Genomic DNA, 22,909 nt, shown 5'->3' on the forward strand with positions numbered 1-22,909 from the left:
TAATATTATTAATTTGACATCATATATAAGTAAATAAGTTAATTAATAGGTATATTAATGTATTTAGGAGAACCAAATTCTTATTACTTTCAAGGAAAACATTTTTTATGTTGTTTTAATAATCTCTGAATTACTAAATAAAAATTTACATTTGAATTTTATATTTTCTCTTTGTATTAAGACAACACTCCTCGACTTAGATGCTTTGGCACGGCATTTGGCTGACTGTATTCGAAGGTAAAATTTGATGTAAAATTGACAATTATATTGTTGAGGAAAGATAAAAGGACATAATCATGTGAACTATCTTGTTTTGCTTGTATTCTCTGTAGCAGGGAGATCCTTGATCATCAAGATGGTAACATAGAAGATGATGGGCTTACAGGACTCCTCAGGCTTGCAACAAGTGTTATTAAACACAAACCACCCTTTAAGTTTTCAAGGGAAGGACAGGTAGGTATTAAGACATCTAAATATCTGTGTGAAATGTGTTTGAAACTTTTTTTGTTGCAACGAAAAATTTCCTTAAACATGCAAACGTAAAGTTTACTAGAACTTTATTGCTGGGAGGAAAAGTGAACTGTGAATAAAATGAACCCTGGAAATAGAAACCTTAGGCTCATTTTTAGAATGCAGAAATAATTTTTAATTTCTATGACTATATATAGAGAAAACCTTTAATGGTATAGTTTTGTGGGATTGAGTATTTTGACTAGTAACTTACACAATGGAGTTAATAACCAGTCATTATAGAGTACCTGTCTTACTGGTTTTATATTTGAAAGGCCCATTTGACATAAAATCTATTTGATACACTTAATGACTAAACCAACAAATGTCTAATTACTCTTTAGATTGAGTTATTCACTCTTCCATTGCCACTTTTGTCATTTCTTGCAGTGAGTGAGTTATTTATGATCTGGAGAGTTCGTTATTGATTGTGTCAGAAAACACAGGCTGGAAAATTGTTCCCATGAGCATAGACTAAGAATTCTTGAGATGAACTTAGGGTGACATTCTTACCTATCTTAAATCTGTGTTACTTCTCCTATTCCTTAAAGCTCCTTCCTGTGCTGTTTCTTCTGGGTCCTTCCATTATTTTTCCACTATACCCAGTGGGAATAATTTGATCGATTCATAATCTTTCTGGTTGAAGTCTTATATATAAACCAATATATAACTGTTATTCTAAAATAGAAATAATAATTTTTCTGATAACATCATTATAAAGCAAAAATCATAAGTAAAGAAAAAAATTTTAGATAGTAGAAAGAGAAGATTCCTTTATATAGTTCATTTTCCCATGATGCTTTGATGATGGCATTCCAGGGTTTTCTGTGGATATAGTAAATACAAAAGTATATAATTTATGTTATAGAAACACCATTCTGTGATCTGCTTTCTTCATTTAAAAAACGAATACGTTAAAAAATACTCTTTCAAAAATTAAATACATAAGAGGGAAATAATTTCATGTTTTCAAAAAATACATATTTTTATTTCAGAGAAGACGGGAGATGGAGAGAGATAGAAACGTCAATGATGAGAGAGAATCATTGATCAGCCACCTCCTGCATGCCCCACATTGGGGATTGAGCCCGCAACACGAATATGTGCTCAGCCATTGAACCAAACCAGTCATAAATTCTTTTTTTTTTAAGTGTTTATTGATTTTAGAGAGAGAAGAAGGGGGAGAGAGAGTGAGAGAGAATCATGGATCGGCTGCCTCCTGCACGCCCCCTACTGGGGATCGAGCCCACAACCCAGGCATGTGCCCTGACCAGGAATCGAACCGTGACCTCCTGGTTCATAGGTCGACGCTCAACCACTGAGCCACACTGGCCGGGCCAGTCATAAATTCTTAAAGTAAATTTAATTAATTTTAATCAGAATACATCACTTTACAAAAGACTATATCATTTTTATATTCCCAGCTATACTACATGATAGGTGTTTTCAACTGGTGTGCAACAGAAGCACACTAGTGAACCACAATAATTTTTTTCTATTAAAAATTTTTTAAAAATCTTTATTGTTCAGATTATTACAGATGTTCCTCCCCCCCCCCCCCCATAGTTCCCCTCCACCTGGTTCCCACCCCACCCCAGGCCTCGCCACCCCACTGTCCTCATCCATAGGTGTAAGATCTTTGTCCAGTCTCTTGCCGCACTCTCCACACTCCCTTCCCCACAAGAATTGTCAGTCCGCTCCCTTTCCATGCCCCTGATTCTATTACATTCACCAGTTTATTCTATTCATCAGATTTTTTATTTATTTGATTTTTAGATTCACTTGTTGATAGATAGATATGTATTGTCACTTTGTTGTTCATAATTTTTTATCTTTACCTTTTTCTTCTCCTTCCTCTTCTTAAAGAATACCCTTCAGCATTTCATATAATACTGGTTTGGTGGTGATGAACTCCTTTAGCTTTTTCTTGTCTGTGAAGCTCTTTCTCTGACCTTCAATTCTAAATGATAGTAATCTTGGTTGTAGGTTCTTGCTATTCATCACTTTGAATATTTCTTCCCACTCCCTTCTGGCTTGCATAGTTTCTGTTGAGAAATCCGCTGACAGTCATATGTGTACTCCTTTGTAGGTAACTAACTGTTTTTCTCTTGCTGCTTTTAAGATTCTCTCTTTGTCCTTTGCCCTTGGCATTTTAATTATGATGTGTCTTGGTGTGGTTCCTCTTTGGATTCCTTTTGTTTGGGGTTCTCTGTGCTTCCTGGAATTGTAAGTCTATTTCTTTCACCAGGTAGGGGAAGTTTTCTGTCATTATTTATTCAAATAGGTTTTCAATATCTTGCTCTCTCTCTTCTTCTGGCACCCCCATAATTCGGATGTTGGTATGCTTGAAGTTGTCCCAGAGGCTCCTTACACTATATTCGTACTTTTGGACTCTTTTTCCGGTTGGGTGTTTTTTGCTTCCTTGTATTTCGAATCTTTGACTTGATTCTTGGAATCCTCTAGTCTACTGTAGAATCTCTGTATATTATTTTTTATTTCAGTCAGTGTATGCTTAATTTCTGACTTGTCCTTTTCCATTTTTTTGGCATTCTAACTAAGATCCTTGAAGGTCTCACTAAGTTCCTCGGAGGTTTCTAGAAGATACTTGAGGAACCTTAAAGCTGTGGTTTTGAACTCTATATCCAGTATTTTGCGTTCTTCCATTTCTTTTATTTGTGACCTGTTTCTTTGTCTTCGCATTTTGGCTGCTTTCCTGTGTTTGTTTCTATGTATTGGGTAGCTGCTAAGTCTCCTTGAGTTGATAGCGTGGCCTTGTGTAGTGAGTGTCTTACAGGGCCCAGTGGCTCAGCCTCCCCAATCATCTGAAGTGGACACTCTTGGTGCACCCCTTTGTGCACAGTTTTGTTGTAGGTAAGCCTTGATTGCTGTTGGTATCACTGGGAGGTATTGATCTCCAGGGCAATTGGCTGTGAGGACCAGCTGTGTCTACAATGGAAGAGCTGCTGTGCAGGAGACACCCTTATGGGGCAGGACTTGCTTCAGTGGGGCTTTGGTGCTCACTGAGTCTGCCCCTTGAGTGTGTCACTTATGGATGTGAAGAGTTGTAATCTGGTATGATCTCACACTGACCACTGGGTACACTGGCTCTTGGATCTCCAAGGAGGTGCAAAGTCAGCCACTGCCTGGGGCCACCCAGCAGGAGCTACAGAGAGATCTGCAGGTTCCTCCTCTTTGTATTGGGTTTGGAAGTGCCCAGACAAGGCTCAGCTCTGAAGCAAGGCAGGCTGCTACTGCTGGCCTTGGGCCTTATTTTGATAGCTTTGGGGCTCCCTGACCCAGCTGCTGCCTGTTTGACAGGTTTTAGGCTGAGAAAGTACAGGCCATTCATATGCAAAAGCCGATGCGCTCATCTTGAGTGGGGTTGTAAATTGGGTGGGGTGGGGTCTCAGGGAATTACCAGGGCAGAGCAAACGGCAATGGCTGCCAGTCAGCCCTGCACTGGAGAGGTCCCAGTGCAGGAACAATGACTGCTGCGAGCACTTCCGTCTGAAAGAAAGCCGCCCTCATGTTCCTACCCCGATGCCAGACAGTCCAGTTTCTCCTCATATGTGTCTGGGTCCCCCAGAGTCTTGCCCGGAACTGGAGTTAAGAGCAAGCGGGAGCTTGTATCTCCCTCCCAATTAAAAAAGCGCACCTGGGTGCCAGCCCGTTCCGTCCCTTGGTACCTCCTACAAGTCTCAGTGTGCTTTCTTCTTTACCTCTCTGATTGTAGTACGTGCACTCACTCAGCTTTCCCGCGGTTCTGGATGATAGTTGTTCTGTCTTTTAGTTGTAATTTTGCTGTGGTTGTGAGAGGCAGCAAGAACAGGTGTTTACCTATGCTGTTATCTTGGTTCTCCCCCACAATAATTTTTAAAGCATGGAATACCTATTTAGTCAGGGGCAGCTCTTTTTCCCTTAGATGACAATTTTCAAATAAAAAGTGACAATTTTCAACACAACAATAGTCATACAGTGTGAATGAATCAAAATTATACTTATTTCTTGTCAGATCAGCAAAAATATATATATATTTTTTGGTATGCCACAGAATTTTTGTTTTTGAAATATATTTTTATTGATTTCTGAAAGGGAGAGGAAGAGAGAGATGGAAACATAAATGATGAGAATCATTGATTGGCTGCTTCCTGCACGCTCCACGGGATCAAGCCCACAACCTGGGCATGTGCCCTTGACTGGAATCGAACCTGGGACCTTTCAGTCCGCAGGCTAATGCTCTATCCACTAAGCCAACCCGGCTAGGACATGCCCCAGAATTTTAATAATTAGTTATTATGTGCCATGAGATGAAAAAGGTTGAAATTACTGCTATGTGATAATGCTAGTTTCTCAACATCCCCATATTCGTTACCTGACTTTTAAATCTTTACCAGTTTCAGTGTAGCTTTAGTTTTATTTATTTTTTGTTAATCCTCACCTGAGGATATTTTTCCTTGATTTTTAGAGAGAGTGGAAGGGAGAGCGAGAGGCAGAGAGAGAAAAACATGAATGTGAGACATATCAACTAGTTACCTCCCGCATGCACCCCAACCAGGGCCTGGGATGGAGCGTGTAAATAAGGTATGTTCCCTTGACTGGAATCAAGCTCAGGATCCTGCATTCCATGGGCTCACGCTCTATCCATTGACCCAAACAGGGTAGGGCCTCTTTTATTTCTTTGGTTATTGTTGAAGATGAGTATCTTTTTATTTATGTATTGTCCCTTCGTATTTCTAAAAGTTCTTTTGAGAATACCAACTCTTCTGTCGTATGTGCAGAAGATACTTCTAAAGGTCTTATTACTCTTCATTATTCATATTTTTTAAGAGCAGTTGTTTTTTCCCCCCTTTTGTTTATTGATTTATACAAATAATTTTCTTAGGCAAAGTTCTTGAGCCCTTATAAAAGATAGATATTTTTATTAGACCCCATTTTGACAGAGGATGAAACTAAGGCATTGACAGGTTAAGCACCTTGCCTCACTGAGGTCACTCAGACTCTTGACCAAGCTTTTGATCACTATTCAATAAAATCTACAGATGTTAAGACCTTGAACACACTGTTTTATACTTTGCTTTTTTTCACCTGTCTTAGTCTTTCTAACAATTGCATTCATTCTTTTTAACAATTGCATAGTATTTTTTTCTGGATATATGTAATATATCTAATTCACTTCCAAATGATGAACATTGTCTTAAACTATTACAAATGATGTTTATACATCCATCATTTAGGAAATCTGTAGAAAAAAATTCTAGAATTGCTGGTTCACAGTGTATGTATCTTTAAGATTTTGGTTGATATAACCATATTGCCATCTATAGAGGTTGGGTCAATTTATGGTCCCACCTGCAATGTATGTGAGCAAGTGCCTCTTTCCCCACATTTTTACCAAGCTAGTTTATTGTCAAATATTTAACTTATGCCAGTGTGATAGGTGAAAAGATTTAGTTTTATATTTTTGTAATTCTCAGTGAGGTTGAGCTTCTTTTCATGTATTTGAAAGCCATTTATCTGTGTTACCTTTTCTCTGATCTGTTAAAATCTTTTTCTCATTTTCCTAATATGTATATAACTAGAGGCCGGGTGCACAAATTCGTGCACAGGTGGGGTCCCTCTGGGTGGCCTGCAGGGATCGGGCTGAAACCCACAGTCCAACGCTACCTGCCGCTCCCGCACATCCTGGCCCCACTGTGCCTGCCGTGGGCTCGTGCCCAATCAGTCCCGATCAGGACAAGTTCGTGCTGCTGCAGCAGTGCTCACCAGCCATGAGCCCTGCATCTGATGCCCTCCCAAGGGGAGTGGCCTGCAGGATCGGGCTGAAACCGGCTCTCCAACATCCCGAGGGGTCCCAGATTGCGAGAGGGTGCAGGCCAGGCTGAGGGACTCCACCGGTGCACGATTGGGCCGGGGAGGGACTGCAGGAGGGCTCCAGGGCACATCCAGTCCATTTTGCTCAGTCTCGATCAGCCAGACCCCAGCAGCAAGCTAACCTACTGGTCGGAGCATCTGCCCCCTTGTGGTTAGTGCATATCATAGTGACTGGTCGATTGGTCAACTGTCTGTTCCCTGGTTGTCAGTGCATGTCATAGCGAGCAGTTGAGCAGCCTTAGCATATCATTAGCGTATTATGCTTTGATTGGTTGTCCGGCTGTTTGGTCTATTTGCATATTATTTTTTTATTATATAGGTGGGTTTTTTTTACTAATTTGTAGAATTTTTTACATGAAAGAAATTCCTTTGTATGTGAATTGCAAGTACTTTATCTGTTTGTCTTTTTTGTTTGTTTTTTATTTTCTTTATTGGTTAAGGTATTACATATGTGTCCTTAACCCCCTTTTGGCCCTCACGCCGCTCATGCCCTGTTTGTCTTTTGACTTTGTGCTTTTGTTTTGCTTGTTTTCCTAAGCAGATTTCACTTTCATTTAATTAGATTTACTAATCTTTTATAGCTTTTGGATTTTGTATTATACTTTAAAAACTCAGAGTTTTCTTACACTTTCAATATTTTAGTTTTTACTTCTAATTTTGTACTATAAGTGATTTATTAAGGTGAAAGGAATGAAATGGGGAGTTTATTTCTTTTTTATATAGCTACCCAGTTCTAATAACTGGCTAGGTTTTGTTTTGTTTTTCTTAATCCTCACTCGAGGATATTTTTCCATTGATTTTTTTAGGGAGAGTGGAAGAGAGAGAGGAAGACAGAGAGAAACATCAATGTGAGAGAAACAACATCGATTGGTTGCCTCCTGCACAAGCCCTGACCAGGGCCTAGGCTGGGGAGGACTCTGCAACCAAGGTACATGCCCTTGACCGGAATCGAGCCCAGGACCCTTTGGTTCACAGGCTGACACTCTATCCACTGAGCCAAACTGGCTTGAGCAAGGCTAGCTTTTTTTTAAATCACTGATTAGAAATTCCTTTTTAGAATCATCCTAAACTGGCGTATGTATTTGTGTTTATTTCTGGACTTCCTATTTCACGTTACCCATCCATTCATTCATCAACTTTATATCCTTATTACATAGTTGTATAGTTAGTATCTTGTAGAGATGGCCCATCTTATTACTCCTCAGAATTTTCCTGGCTGTTTATTTTTCACATGAACTTTAGAATCAATTTGTCTCATTCTTTCAAAAATTTAAATTCTGTTATTTTTTAAATTTGGGTTGTATTAAATTTATGGTTGATATAGAAAAATTGACATTGTACTGAATTTACCTGTACAAGAACAGGATCTGTCTCCTTAGTTATAGAAGACCAATCTTTTTGTGTTTTTCACTTTGAGGTTTTCATTTGAATATTGTGAATTTTAAGCATTTCTTAAGATTATTTCTAGGAATTTTATTTTCATAATTGGCATCATAAATGGAATCTTTTCTACAATTATGTTTCCTAACTGGTTGTTTATGTACAGCATTTATTGTGTATGAATTTGTTGTATGCCATCTTAAATTCACTTGTTTATAGACTTTTTTCAGCTGTCTTCACTTTAATCTTCAGTATTGTCATTGAGTTTCCTTTTGTTTTTAATTTATCATCTGCAAGTAATTGATTTTTAAGTTTTATCTCTTCCCAGTTTTTTTTTTTAATATTTTACTGATTTTTTACAGAGAGGAAGGGAGAGGGATAGAGAGTTAGAAACATTGATGAGAGAGAAACATCGATCAGCTTCCTCCTGCACACCCCTTACTGGCGATATGCCTGCAACCAAGGTATATGCCCTTGATTTGAATCAAACCTGGGACCCTTCGGTTTGCAGGCTGACGCTCTATCCACTGAGCCAAACCGATTAGGACTCTTCCCAGTTTTTAAAATTTATTTTTATTGTTAAGGGTATTACAGATGTCCATACCTTTTGCCCTCCTCCACCTGGTTCCTGCCCCACCTCTGGTCTTCACTGCACTATTATCTGTGGCTTTCCTTCCTTTTACTTGTCTAATTTTGTCTGGAACTTCCAGAACAACGTTAAATAATAGTTGTTTTATTGTTTATTAGTAGTTGTTTGTTGAGAAAGTTTTAATGTTTATGTAGTCAAAACTATAGTTTTTCATAACTTTTTGGTGAGATGGGAAACCTATAGAAACACGTACAGGAGAGATGTGATCTGCATTGACAGTTTAAGAGCTTCACTATACTCTACGTGTGGAGATCTAGGTGGAAAACTAGGAAAGGCAAGTGTGTTTGGATCAGGGGTCCAGTTAGAAAGTTTTGCAGTGTTTCTGGTGAAAAGTGGTTGGATTTGGAATATTTTAGAAGGTAGCGCTCACAAAACTTAAATTTAGATAAGATTGTGAGGTGGAAGAGAAGTTAATCAAAAGTGACTCCTCAGTTTTAAGTCTTAGAAACTAAGTGAATTATAATGCCATTTACGAAGAAGAAGAAAACTCAGATTCCACAGGATGGGGAGAGAGTGGGTGTATCAAAATCAGGAGTTTTGTTTTGGATATGTTAAATTTGAAATGTCAGTTTAGATAACAACCAGTGGCAGTTTAAGGCGGTTGGTTTGGGTGTAATTAATAATCTGTATCTCCAATATATTTAAAGTTCCTTTTCTACTTTAATGATTTTGCTTTTTTATTTAAGAATTTTTTAAAATTTCATTTAGAATGTTACTTTAGTTCAGAAGTCAGTAAACATTTTCTGCAAACAGCCTTATAATTTTAGGTTTTGCAGTCCAGGTATGGTCTCTGTTACCACCATCACCACTATCATCACTATTGTTACTTCTTCTCTTTCCTTTCCTCCTTTCTTCCTCCCTTATTCTCGTTCCCCTTTAAAAATATAAACTCCATTTTTATCTCTACTACCTTGCATAGTATCTAGCACATATATGTTGAATAAATGCATGTTTAAGACTTAACCCTGATACTTAAGAACTGACAATTTAATGGTTCACTTGTTCAGCAGGTAATTATGGAGAAGCCTGCCTCATGCAAAATTTGTATGTATCCTCACAAATAAAGGCTGCTTATGATACTTGTAACTCATGTTAAAATAATAAGCAACTAAAGGGATATTATCAGGGATATTTAAGATCAGATATCGAGAAGATTAGGAAAGGCTTTGAAGAAGATATAGCTTTTGTAATACAGGATAAAGTTTTCTTACATAGACATATAAAGGAAACATTTAATCATAGAAAATAACACGAGTAAAAAAGAATTCATAAAAAATTACTGGGTATCTTCAGGAAATTGAGTGGTTAGTTCAGTTTGGCTTGAATTTGAGGAAGTATAGGAGGTAACTTTGGGAAGCTAGGTGGCCATCTATTGTGGTCACAGGAAATTGTTTTTATATGTACAATAAAACAAAAACCTTTTGTAATTTTAAAAAGCGGCTTTTGAAGTTTTGATCAGTCAAATAACATCAGGAATATGTTTGGGTAAAGTAAATCTGGCAACTGATTGAGAGGCAGTAGTGCAGTGGTCTGTTAAGCTAGAATGATCCTGTCTTTATATTTTTATGGATTTATAAATTCTGAGAAACTTTGTTTACATAGTGGAAATGTAAACCTTATTCATGTAATGTTTACAGTGGGAATTGAAGTTTTGTTTTAATGTCATTTCTTCGAATTTCTTCTAAATTATGTATCAAAAATACACTGTGATCAATCTTCAAAACTTCTTAATATTCTCTTAGGTAGCTGTTTGAGGTTCTTTCTGGGAAGTATTCTAAAATGGCTTTACATTATTTAGCAAATGGGTATGTTAATATACATATGTTACTAGTTCACTTAAAGACACCTGCTCAGGGTAAGGAAAATAAAAGTATTGTTTATTTTAGCATGTTTTTATCATCTAATATTTCTGATAAAATGCTTTCTTATCACAGGCTTTAAATATATATATATATATATATACATATACACACACACACATATATATATATGTATATATACATATATATATATATTTATTGCTTAAAGTATTACAAAGAGTATTACATATGTCTCCTTCTCCCCCTCCCCCCCCAATCCTCCGGCCTCCCCTGCCCCCCAGTGTCTTATGTCCATTGGTTATGCTTATATGCATGCACACAAGTCCTTTGGTTGATCTCTTACCCCCCCTCCTCCCGCCCCCAACCCTCCCCAGCCTTCTGGCTGTAGTTTGACAGTCTGTTCGAGGCTGCTCTGCCTCTGTATCTATTTTTGTTCCTCAGTTTATAATGGTCCTTATTATCCATAAATGAGTGAGATCATGTGGTATTTTTTTTCATTGACTGGCTTGTTTCACTTAGCATAATGCTCTCCAGTTCCATCCATGCTGTTGCAAATGGTAAGAATTCCTTCCTTTTTACAGCAGCATAGTATTCCATTGTGTAGATGTACCATAGTTTTCTAATCCATTCATCTGCTGATGGACACTTAGACTGTTTCCAGATCTTCGCTATGGTAAATTGTGCTGCTATGAACATATGGGTGCATATATCCTTTCTGATTGGTGTTTCTGGTTTCTTGGGATATATTCCTAGAAGTGGGATCACTGGGTCAAATGGGAGTTCCATTTTTAACTTTTTGAGGAAACTCCATACTGTCCTCCATAGTGACTGCACCAGTCTGCATTCCCATCAGCAGTGCACGAGTGTTCCCTTTTCTCCGCATCCTCTCCAGCACTTGTCGTTTGTTGATTTGTTGATGATAGCCATTCTGACAGGTGTGAGATGATACCTCATTGTTGTTTTGATTTGCATCTCTCAGATGATTAGTGACTTTGAGCATGTTTTCATATGTCTTTTGGCTTTTTGAATGTCCTCTTTTGAAAAGTGTCTATTTAGGTCCTTTGCCCATTTTTTGATTGGATTGTTTATCTTCCTTTTGTTAAGCTGTATGAATTCCCTATAAATGTTGGAGATTAAACCCTTATCGGTGACAACATTGGCAAATATGTTCTCCCATGCAGTGGGCTTTCTTGTTTTGTTGATGGTTTCTTTTGTTGTGCAGAAGCTTTTTATTTTTATGTAGTCCCATTTGTTTATTTTCTCTTTAGTTTCCAATGCCCTATGAGCTGTATCGGTGAAGAAATTGCTTCGGCATCTGTCTGAGATTTTGTTGCCTTTGGATTCCTCTAGTATTTTTATGGTTTCCCATCTTACATTTAAGTCCTTTATCCATTTTGAGTTTATTTTTGTGTATGGTGTAAGTTGGTGGTCTAGTTTCATTTTTTTGCATGTATCTGTCCAATTTTCCCAACACCATTTATTGAAGAGACTGTCTTGGCTCCATTGTATGTTCTTGCCTCCTTTGTCAAATATTAATTGAGCATATTGGTTCGGGTCGATTTCTGGGTTCTCTATTCTATTCCATTGGTCTATATGTCTGTTCTTGTGCCAGTACCAGGCAGTTTTGAGAACAGTGGCTTTGTAATACAGTTTGATATCTGGTATTGAGATCCCACCTACTTTGTTCTTCTTTCTCAGGATCGCTGCAGCTATTCAGGGTCTTTTTTTATTCCAGATGAATTTTTGGAGAGTTCGTTCTAGGTCTGTGAAATATGCTGTTGGTATTTTAATGGGAAGTGCGTTGAATTTATAGATTGCTTTGGGTAGTATGGAAATTTTAATGATGTTGCTTCTACCAATCCATGAACATGGTATGTTCTTCCATCTGTTTATGTCTTCCTCTATCTTTTTTTTCAATGTCCTGTAGTTTTCTGAGTAGAGGTCTTTTACCTCTTTAGTTAGGGTTATTCCTAGGTATCTTAATTTTTTTGGTGTGATGGTAAATGGGATTGCTTTTTTAGTCTCTCTTTTTGTAAGTTCACTATTGGTGTATAGAAATGCCATAGATTTCTTGGCGTTGATTTTGTATCCTGCTACATTGCCGAATTCATTTATTAAGTCTAATAGTTTTTTGATGGAGTCTTTAGGGTTTTTTATGTACAATATCATGTCATCTGCGAATAAGGACAGTTTTACTTCTTCATTTCCAATTTGGATGCCTTTTATTTCTTCTTCTTGTCTGATCGCAGTGGCTAATACTTCCAGTACTATGTCGAACAGGAGTGGTGAGAGTGGGCATCCCTGTCTTGTTCCTGTTCTTAGGGGAAATGGTTTTAGTTTTTGCCCATTGAGTATGATGTTGGCTGTGGGTTTGTCATATATGGCTTTTATTATGTTGAGGTATGATCCTTCTATTCCCACCTTGCTGAGAGTTTTTATCAAAAATGGGTGTTGGATTTTGTCAAATACTTTTTCTGCATCAATTGATATGACTATGTGGTTTTTATCTCTCGATTTGTTTATGTGATGTATTACGTTTATTGATTTGCGGATATTGTACCATCCTTGCATCCTGGGATAAATCCTACTTGGTCATGGTGTATGATCTTTTTGATGTACTGCTGGATCCGATTTGCTAGGATTTTGTTGAGGACTTTGGCATCTATGTTCATGAGGGATATTGGCCTGTAATTCTCTGTCACTGTGTTGTCTTTATCTGGTTTTGGTATTAAGGTGATGCTGGCTTTATAGAATGAGCTTGGAAGTGTTCCTTCCTCTTGAATTTTTTGGAGTAGTCTGAGAAGGATAGGTTTTAGTTCTTCCATGAATGTTTGGTAAAACTCCCCCGTGAAGCCATCTGGCCCCGGGCTTTTGTTTGCTGGAAGCTTTTTGATTACTGCTTCAGTTTCTTACAAAGTTATTGGCCTATTGAGATTTTCAGATTCTTCCTGATTAAGTTTTGGAAGGTTGTATTTTTCTAGGAATATGTCCATTTCCTCCAGGTTGTCTAATTTGTTGGAGTAGAGTTGTCCATAGTATTTTTAAACAATCCTTTGTATCTCTGTGGGGTCTGCTGTTATTTCTCCTCTTTCATTTCTGATTTTGTTTATTTGGGTCCTCTCTTTTTGTTTCTTGGTGAGCCTGGCTAGAGGTTCATCAATCTTGTTTATCCTTTCAAAGAACCAGCTCTTGGTTTAGTTGATCTTTTGTATTGTTTTTTTGGTCTCTGTTGTTTATCTCTGCTCTGATCTTTATTATTTCCTTCCTTCCGCTTACACTGGGCTTTTCTTGTTCCTCTCTTTCTAACTCTTTTAGTTGTAGGGTTAGGTAATTTATTATCATTGTTTCTTGTTTTTTGCAGTAGGCTTGTAGAGCTATAAACTTCCCTCTCAAGACTGCTTTCATTGTGTCCCATAGGTTTTGGATTGTTGTGTTTTCATTGTCGTTTGTTGCCATGATGTTTTTTATTTTTTCTTTGATCTCTCTGGTAACCCAGTCATTGTTTAATAGCATGCTATTTAGTCTCCATGTGTTTGATTTTTTTGGATTGTTTTTATTGTAGTTGATTTCCAGTTTTATGCCATTGTGATCTGAGAAGATGCTTGATATGATTTCTGTCTTCTTGAATTTGAAGAGACTTTGCCTGTGACCCAAATATATGGTCTATCTTTGAAAATGATCCATGTGCACTTGAGAAGAATGTATATTCTGTGGCTTTGGGGTGAAATGTTCTGAAGATGTCAATTAATCCCATCTGATCTAGTGAGTCATTTAGGATTGATGTTTCTTTCCTGATTTTTTGTTTAGAGGATTTGTCCAATGGTGATAGTGGGGTATTAAAGTCCCCTACTATGATTGTATTGCTGTCAGTCTCTCCCTTGATCTCCTCCAGAAGTTTTCTTATGTATGTGGAGACTTATATTGGGTGTGTATATTTTTACCAGAGTTATTTCTTCTTGTTGGATTGCTCCCTTTAGTATTATGAAGTGGCCTTCCTTATCTCTTTTTATGTCCTTCTCTTTGAGATCTAATTTGTCAGATATAAGTATTGCTACCCCAGCTTTTTTTTTCATTTCCATTCGCCTGAAAAACCTTTTTCTATCCCTTCACCATCAGTCTGTGTGCATCTTTTTTTCTGAGGTGGGTTTCCTGTAGACAGCAGATATATGGGTCATGTTTTCTTATCCACTCAGTTACCCTGTGTCTTTTGATTGGGGCATTTAATCCATTTACATTTAAAGTTATTATTGATAGATACTTGTTTGTCGCCATTTTTATTCTTTACCCCTGTGTTTCTTCTTCGTTTCCTAGTTTTTCTTTTTACAGCAGACCCTTTAGCATTTCTTGCATTGCTGGTTTTGTGGTAATAAACTCCCGTAGTCCTTTTTTGTCTGTGAAGCTCCTGATTTCACCCTCAATTTTGATTGATAGCCTTGCTGGGTACAGTATTCTTGGACTCATACCCTTCTTTTGTATGACTTTGTATATTTCATTCTATTCCTTTCTTGCCTGATGTGTTTCTGTTGAGAAATCAGTCGCTAGTCTGATGGGGGATCCTTTGTAGGTAACTTTCTGTCTCTCTCTGGCTGCTTTTAAGATTCTTGCTTTGTCGTTGGTGTTTGCCAATTTAATTATAATGTGCCTTGGTGTCGGTTTTTTGGGGTTCATTTTGTTTGGGACTCTGTGAGCTTCTTGGATTTGTGTGAGTTTTTTCTTCCCTATATCAGGGAACTTTTCTGTCATTATTTTTTCAAACAGGTTTTCTATTCCTTGCTCAGTTTCCTCTCCTTCTGGCACCCCTATTATGCGGATGTCGTTTCGTTTTGTGATGTCCCAAAGTTCTCTTAGGCTCTCCTGCTTTTTAATTTTTTTTCTAGAAGCTGTTCTGCTTGGGTATTTTTTCCTACCTTGTCTTCTAGCTCACTGATGCAGTCCTCTGCTTCTTCTAGTCTACTGTTGATGCTTTCTATTGAGTTCTTTATCGCAGTGATGTCATTTTTCATTTCTTCTTGGTTCTTCTTCATTTCCTCTTGGTTCTTACACATATTTTTGAATTTGTCTTCCATTCTTTTCATCCACCTTATGACCATTTCTCTGAATTCTTTCTCTGACAGGTTGCTTGCCTCCATTGCCTCCATTTTGTTTACTTCCTTTTCTGGTGATGCCTGTTTTTCTTTCATATGCGGGCTGTTTCTTTGTCTCCCCATGATCTCTCTTCTCCAGGTGTTTGGTTATGTAGTTCTCTCTCTGCTGCGTTGATTTAAAGGCACAAAATACAACACAACAAGGCACAACACACAAGGCACTGAACACATGTATTCACGATACTAATAACCCCAAATAAAGGTGACCACCAGAGCAAAGAGAATTAGGGTATAAGGAAGAAAGAAGAGAACAAGAAAAAAGAGAAAAAGAAAAGAAAAGGAGTGCAAAAATGAAGTTTGGAAAAGGAAAAAAAAAGTAAGAGAGAAAAGAAAGAGAATGAAATAGAAGAGGCGAAGAAATTACTTATATGGGGAGAAAACTCCAATAGAACAACCACTAATCCCAACAGATTCCAGCAACAGATCCCTAGAGATGAATGCAAACTACAAACAACAACTAATATCAAGGGAGGCGAGGGAAAACAGAAGCAAAAAAGTAACCAGGAAAAAAAACCCAACAGAAAAAGAAAAAGAAAAAGCAGAACAATCTCACAAACAAGCATAAAACCCCCAATATACTCAACAATCAAGCGAAAAACAACGAAACGACAGAGAAAAAAAAATTTGGATACTGAAGAAAGAAGAGAGAGAGGTGTATATGGATTTAGAGCAGGGGATTGGAAATTAGATATATAAGTAGGGTGAAATTTTAACGGGGTAAAAAGAAGGAATAGGGAAAATCTAAAGCAGGAATAAGGTAAGAGAAACAGGACAAAAAAGGGGGAAAAGTGAGGAAGAGAGTTTTGGCATAAAGGTAAAGTTAAGGTAGAGTAAAATGATGCTAAAGGAAAGATGAAAATAGAATGTAGAACACTAATCCCAAAATAAAATAAAGGGAAAATAAAATGACACTATAAAAAAAAGGTAAAATGGTAGTGGTAATAATACTGGTTAAAAATAAAAATGTAATTAAAAAGGTAAAATCAGGTGATGAAAAAAGAAAAAAATTAGTTTCTTAAGTAAAAGGTGAAAAAAAAAAGTGCGGTAGTGAAGGTCCTTCACTTCCTCTACTCTTCTGTTCGGCACGCTTTAGTCCTGTCATGTATTCAAGAGAGTATTGAAGTTCCCTGCGATACACTGTTCCTCCGTGTTGTAAACCACAGTCCTGATTTTAAAGCAGGCAGTATTTGTTTCCCAGACTGCCTTTATTTGTGTTTACAGAAGAGTCAGTTTGTGGTTCAGCCCCTGGGTGGCAGTGTTTCTGGATTGACCTCCAAGGCAATAAGTCCTCTCTAGGCAGTAGTTAGGTTTTGTTTTCCCTATCGCACTTAATACTGGTTTGGGAAAGTCGGCTGCCCCAGAGTTGGTTCTTTGATCGTTACTCCCCGCTCTGATTCCCAGGTTCAACAAAAATAACTTTCCCCTGCAGTCTCTGTGAGTGACCCCAATTGGGCGATACTATGTATTGGGTTTAATAATCAAACACAAAGATTTAAGGGGGAGAGAGAGAAAAAGAAAAAAAAGAGCCTGAGAAGGTGCGCGAACTGGCAACCCCCCACCGTCCAGCTCTGTGCGCAGTCTCTTCCGTACGTCCTCTCTCCCCTGGCACTAAGCAGCCGGCACACTGGCAAAATCCGAGGCTGCCTTTTTGCACCCAGTCCAGCTATGGGCTGATTTTTAGAGTTCCCTTCTGCCAGTAGCCCTGCAGGACCCCTTCCACACTCAATGGCCGCGGACTTTGTGGGGCGTAGACTTCCCGCTCGCGCGTTCCTCTCTCCAACCTAAATTGCAAACCGCACCTTTATCTAGGCCAAATCTGACCTTTCTGTGAGGAGGAGCAGGGCTTGTCTGAGTGCACGTAGTTGCGCTGCTTGAGATGATCCCTGGATGCCATGGTTGCAGGGTCTCTGGATGTATATGCTTCTGATATCAGCCACTCAAGATGGCGCGGTCTCCGAGGCTGAGCCAGCCTCTCTGGGAGAGATTTCAGCAGCAGTGGAGGCTGCCCGGTTAGGGGAGCCCGATCTGGCAGTCTCCAACAGCTCCCTTTCTCCTCGAGTCCTCTGCCTTTCCCGGCTGCAAACTGTCTCCCAGCTGAATCTCCTTTGCCAATTTGGGCTGGATGTTACTGGTTTCAGCTGCTCACCCTATCTCTAAATACATTTTTTCAATACTTTGGAGCTACAGATGTTTAGCTTATTCAATTTCTGGATCTGAACTGGTTGGCAAAGATAATTCATTGTTAAATGGTTACTAGCCAATTCCCTTTCTTTTTTTAAGTGAGCCTGGTTTTATTTTCTAGTTCAAGTAAATGTGTTACTTTGTGTCCAAGATAGTCATCTCACCTCTGAATTCTAAGATAGACAAGTATAATCTTTCAACTATATGAAGTAAGACCATATTTACTTTCAATATTTCTTAGCCAAAGTTAGGAACTATGTATTTTACTTTCTTTGATAATAGTGGGGTAGAAGAGCTTTGAAGTCATTAATGGGAAAATATTTCAAATTGTCCTGTATTGGGTACTCATGTCAGAGGTTCCCATGACTATCCCCAGCTTCATTCATTCACTAAAAGGAATCAGAGGGCTCAGCATTTAGTTGTACTCATAGCTGAGCTTTATTACAGCAAAATGAAAGCAGCAAAGGAAAGTGTGGGGCCACCTCTGGTGGAAACCAGGTACATGCTTTTAAGAGTCCTCCCCCAATGGAGATTCACAGATTGTGCTTAATTCACCCAGCAGTGAATGTCACAATACATGTGCAGTGTAAGGGAAGCTCTCTTGCGTTTAGGAGTCCAGGGTTTTTATTAGGGTGGATGGTGTAGGTACATAGTATCTGAATAATTGACCACAGTCACTGAAATTCCATACTCCCAGATGGAAAGCAGTTACTTAGCATATACCAAAACAAACAGGCACAATAAGCTACTTTTATCACTTAAGAAAAGTTTTATATCACAGGAGGATACTGTTTACCGTTCAAGTTTCCAGATGATAGCCAAGGGCCAACCTTACAATCCAGACTTTCTAAGTATAGCAGAATCTCAGTCTTAACAACATTACCTCTTTTCTATACAGTGTCCCAGGTTTTATGCCCCAGAACAATCAATGATAGCAGTATTTGAGATGGGTGAGGGACATAATTGGTCATTTGCTACTTTACCAAAGAAAATTAAGAAAGAACAAGTAGGAAAGGTAACTCTTTCTCAAGGTTATCAAATTTAGGAAAAAGTACATCTGAAATGTACTTTACCTGGTAAAACCTTGCACATTAGTTTGAACTTCACTGGTATAGAAGTTAAGAGCTTGGTATCTTAAATCCTGACTCTGGCACCTGTCAACTCCAGGCAAGATGTGTTTTTATTCATTTGAGAGAGACATCGATGTGAGAAAAAAACATTGATTGGTTGCCTCTTATACACACCCCTAGGTTGCAGGGGATCGAACCTGAAATTTAGATGTGTGCCATGACTGGGAATTGAACCCACAATCTTTTGGTGAATGTGACGATGCTTTGACTGAGCCACCCGGCCAGAACAGACATGGTTTTTAATGTTTTTTGTTTGGGAGCCTCTGGCACTTAAAAGTTCTCATTATGCATAAGTTGCTGCTTTGATGGCTACTACTGTTATTATTAGAGTAAAATAAGGAGAAACTTAAGTAAGTGCAGAAGCAGTCAAGATAGGTAGTAATGAGTCCTTAACAAAAACTTGGTCACTTAATGGACTGTAAAATAATCGCATTGTGGTAAGAATGAGCTATATTAGTTGTCAAGAGGGAGGTAAGAATGAAGGTGATTCTCACCCTTCTGTTTTCTCTAAGAAAAGTGAACATTGGGAATACTTTCCAGTGATTGTATATGATGCTGCTTGAAATTTTCAGTCTTTTAGAAAATTGTAGATTGTCATAGGATTTAGTTTAAGTAAGTTACTCATTATATTTGAAATATAATTAATATTTAAGTTTAGATAATATGCTTGGTTTTTCTGTTTTTCAGGAATTTTTAAGAGATATCTTCAATCTCCTGTTTTTGTTGCCTAGTCTAAAAGATAGACAACAGCCAAAGTGCAAATCACATTCTTCAAGAGCTGCTGCTTATGATTTGTTAGTAGAGATGGTAAAGGGGTCTGTTGAGAACTACAGGCTAATACACAACTGGGTTATGGCACAACACATGCAGTGTAAGCATTCTTCTTTTTCTTTAATCTTTTTAAAATTTGTATGTAGAAATCAGATTTTTGAAGGGCATATTTCAAAGAAAGAAATCACTGTTCAAACACTTATAAATGATTATAAATGATTAACAATCAATTATAAATGATTGTTGCTTAGATGTTATTGAAGTTAAAAATTTTTAATTGTTTTTGAAAAAAACAAGTGTGAAGTACATTTTATAGATAGCTAAAATACTTAAACATTTTTTTGTTAAATAATTTAGTATTAAATGAAGTTGTGACAGTCCTTTGAATTTTTAGGGAATGAATTAGTTTTACTATGTGTTCTTACTACTAATTTAAAAATTACCATATATAATATTTTATGCATATTAACTAAATACGTAATGGAGGGTAATGGTTGTTAATGAAAACAATACATTATGTTTAATAGTTTGTTTGGGGGACATTTTTTCTTCCCTCTCTTTTCAGCAGCCCATGCACCTTATAAATGGGATTACTGGCCTCACGAGGATGTCCGTGCTGAGTGTAGATTTGTTGGCCTGACTAACCTTGGAGCTACTTGTTACTTGGCTTCAACTATTCAGCAACTTTATATGATACCTGAAGCAAGACAGGCTGTCTTCACTGCTAAGGTACAATTTTCTCACTTTAAAAATTAAAACTATAAAACAAAATTTTAAAATTCTGTGGCCAAATCTTGATTTTTTTGAATTTACTGAAATATTGTTTGAGAAGCAATTTATGAATTTTTTAAAAATGACAAAATTTGATTATATAACTAGCTAACTCCATGTGTGGGCTTTGTTTTTTTAATATATTTTTATTGATTTCAGAGAGGAAGTGGGAGGGAGAGAGAGAGAGAAACATCTACACTAATAAAAGAGAAACATGGTAATTAGCGTACGACCGATACCCTTCCCATTGGCTAATCAGCATATCCTTATGCAAATTAACTGTCAGCCAAGATGGCGGCTGGCAGCCATGCACTGAAGCGAGCAGGGAGGCTTGCTTGCTCCAGTGACGGCGAACTCCAACGTTCCCCGCCTGCCGCTGCCGGCCTCTCAGCTGCAACTCTAAGCAACTATGTACTATGTTGCAAATAAGCTAAACAAAACCCCAGAAACCGGCTTTCATTCAGCCGGGCTTCAGCCAGCCGGACCGCAACATTGTATCGATGTTTTCAGCAGTGAGGCCTCAGAGCTAAAGCTGGCCCAGAATAAAAAAAAGAAAAAGAAAAAAAGGAGCAGTTGGGAGCTTCAGTCACCCGCTTCCGGAAAACAGCCCTCAGCCCCTCACCCAGACTGGCCAGGCACCCCAGTGGGGACCCCCACCCTGATCCAGGACACCCTTCAGGGCAAACCAGCCAGCCCCTACCCATGCACCAGGCCTCTATCCTATATAGTAAAAGGGTAATATGCCTCCCGGCACCGGGATCAGCGTGACAGGGGGCAGCGCCCAAACCCCCTGATCAGCCCTGCTCTGTGCCTGATAGCGGGGAGCTCCCTAATCCCTTGATCGCCCTGCAGCTCTGTGTGTGACAGGGGGCGGGGCCACAACCTCTCTGTCCGCCCTGCTCTGTTCGTGACAGGGGAAGGCGCCCCAACCCCCTGATCAGCCCTGCTCTGTGCCTGATCGGGGGGAGCTCCCCAATCCCCTGATTGCCCTGCGGCTCTGTGTTTGACAGGGTGCGGCGCACCAACCCCCCCTGCTCTGTGGGTGATAGAGGGTGGCGCCCCAACCCCCCTCCACGGGCCTTGCTCTGTGTGTGACAGGGTAGAGCCATAACCTCCCCATTGGCCCTGCCCTGAGTGTGACAGGGTGCAGCTCCCCAACCCCCTGATCCGCCCTGCTCTGTGTGTGACGGGGCGGTGCCCCAGGTCCCCTGATCGGCCCTGCTCTGTGTGTGACAGGGTACGGAGCCCCAACCCCCCTCCACGGGCCTTGCTCTGTGTGTGACAGGGGGCGGTGCCCCAACCCCCCAATCAGCCCTACCCTGAGCGTGACTGAGGGTGGCATCGCAACCTCCCGATCCGCCCTGCTCTGTGCATGACAGGGCGGCGCCCCAACTCCCCAATCGGCCCTGCTCTGAGCCTGACCAAGGGCTGCACCTAGGGATTGGGCCTGCCCTCTGCCACCCGGGAGCAGGCCTAAGCCAGCAGGTCGTTATCTCCTGAGGGGTCCCAGACTGCGAGAGGGCACAGGCCACGCTGGGGGACCCCCCTCTGCCCCCCCCCCCCCGAGTGCACAAATTTTTGTGCACTGGGCCTCTAGTCAATGATAAGAAAGAATCATTGATTAGCTGCCTCCTGCACACCCCCTACTGGGGATCGAGCCTGCAACCCGGCATGTGCCCTTACCAGGAATTGAACCGTGATTTCCTAGTTCATAAGTCGAAGTTCATCCACTGAGCACACAGGCCAGACAAAGAAAGTGACTTTTTAAAGATGTCTTTATTCAATTTTCTTACATAATGGTGATGGCTGTATTTATATAATGAACAAAATACTTCCATTTTTAATGCTAAAATTTCTAGACTGTGCCTTTGTTTTTTCTACACATATCTAAAAGAAAATGGATGGTGTAAAGCATATTGTAATACTTTATTTGCTAGAATGTCTAATGTCAGTATCTTTTAATTGAATGTTTTCTTTTGAATTTCAGTATTCAGAAGATATGAAGCATAAGACCACTCTTCTGGAGCTTCAAAAAATGTTTACATATTTAATGGTATGTTTGAAAATCGTGTATGGGATAGGGTTGGGAAGATATTAACCAAAGAACTTATATCCATGTATGCATTGCCCATGAACACAGACAGTAGGGTGGTGAAAGGGGAGTAGGGGGGCTAAAGAGGAGGGAAATGAAGGGGGACATCTGTAGTACTCCCAACAATAAAAATCCTATATAATAAAAGCCTAATATGCTAAGTGTCCAACCGTTCGTTCGACCATTCAATCAGTCGCTATGTCGCACACTGACTACCAGGGGAGCAGACACTCCAACCCGTAGGTTAGCTTGCTGTTTGGTGTCCGGGCTGATCGGGACTGGGCCAGTGGGCCAGACACGCCCTGCAGCCCTCTTGGGTGGCCAACCTCCCACAGTCCCTCCCTGGCCCCGATCGTGCACCAGTGGGGTCCCTCGGCCTGGCCTATGCCTCTCGCAATCCAGAACCCCTCAGGGAATGTCAGCTGGTTTCAGCCCGATCCCCACAGGCCAGGCCAGGGGACCCCATCTGTGTAGGAATCTGTGCACCAGGCCTCTAGTATTTTTTAAAAAATGTGATTAGATACACCCTCTGACCAAAGCTGAAAACATTAGAGCTCATTTGTTTTGACGTTGTCCTGACTATATACTGT

At 39.4% G+C, this 22,909-nt stretch overlaps 1 protein-coding gene across 2 annotated transcripts in view; it reads left to right on the plus strand.

The window, feature by feature from the left end:
* The window catches only part of USP34 (ubiquitin specific peptidase 34), a 210,883-nt gene that overhangs the window by 127,092 nt on the left and 60,882 nt on the right, over positions 1 to 22,909 (plus strand). For both annotated transcript variants that reach the window (XM_014446966.1, XM_023746521.1), the window contains 5 exons: positions 182 to 237; positions 333 to 453; positions 19,373 to 19,556; positions 20,022 to 20,185; positions 22,215 to 22,280. In XM_014446966.1, coding sequence (XP_014302452.1) covers positions 182 to 237; positions 333 to 453; positions 19,373 to 19,556; positions 20,022 to 20,185; positions 22,215 to 22,280 — 591 coding nt within the window. The remainder of the gene's footprint in view (positions 1 to 181; positions 238 to 332; positions 454 to 19,372; positions 19,557 to 20,021; positions 20,186 to 22,214; positions 22,281 to 22,909) is intronic.

The sequence above is a fragment of the Myotis lucifugus genome, unplaced genomic scaffold (assembly GCF_000147115.1).
Source record: "Myotis lucifugus unplaced genomic scaffold, Myoluc2.0 scaffold_6, whole genome shotgun sequence".
Lineage (NCBI taxonomy): Eukaryota > Metazoa > Chordata > Mammalia > Chiroptera > Vespertilionidae > Myotis > Myotis lucifugus.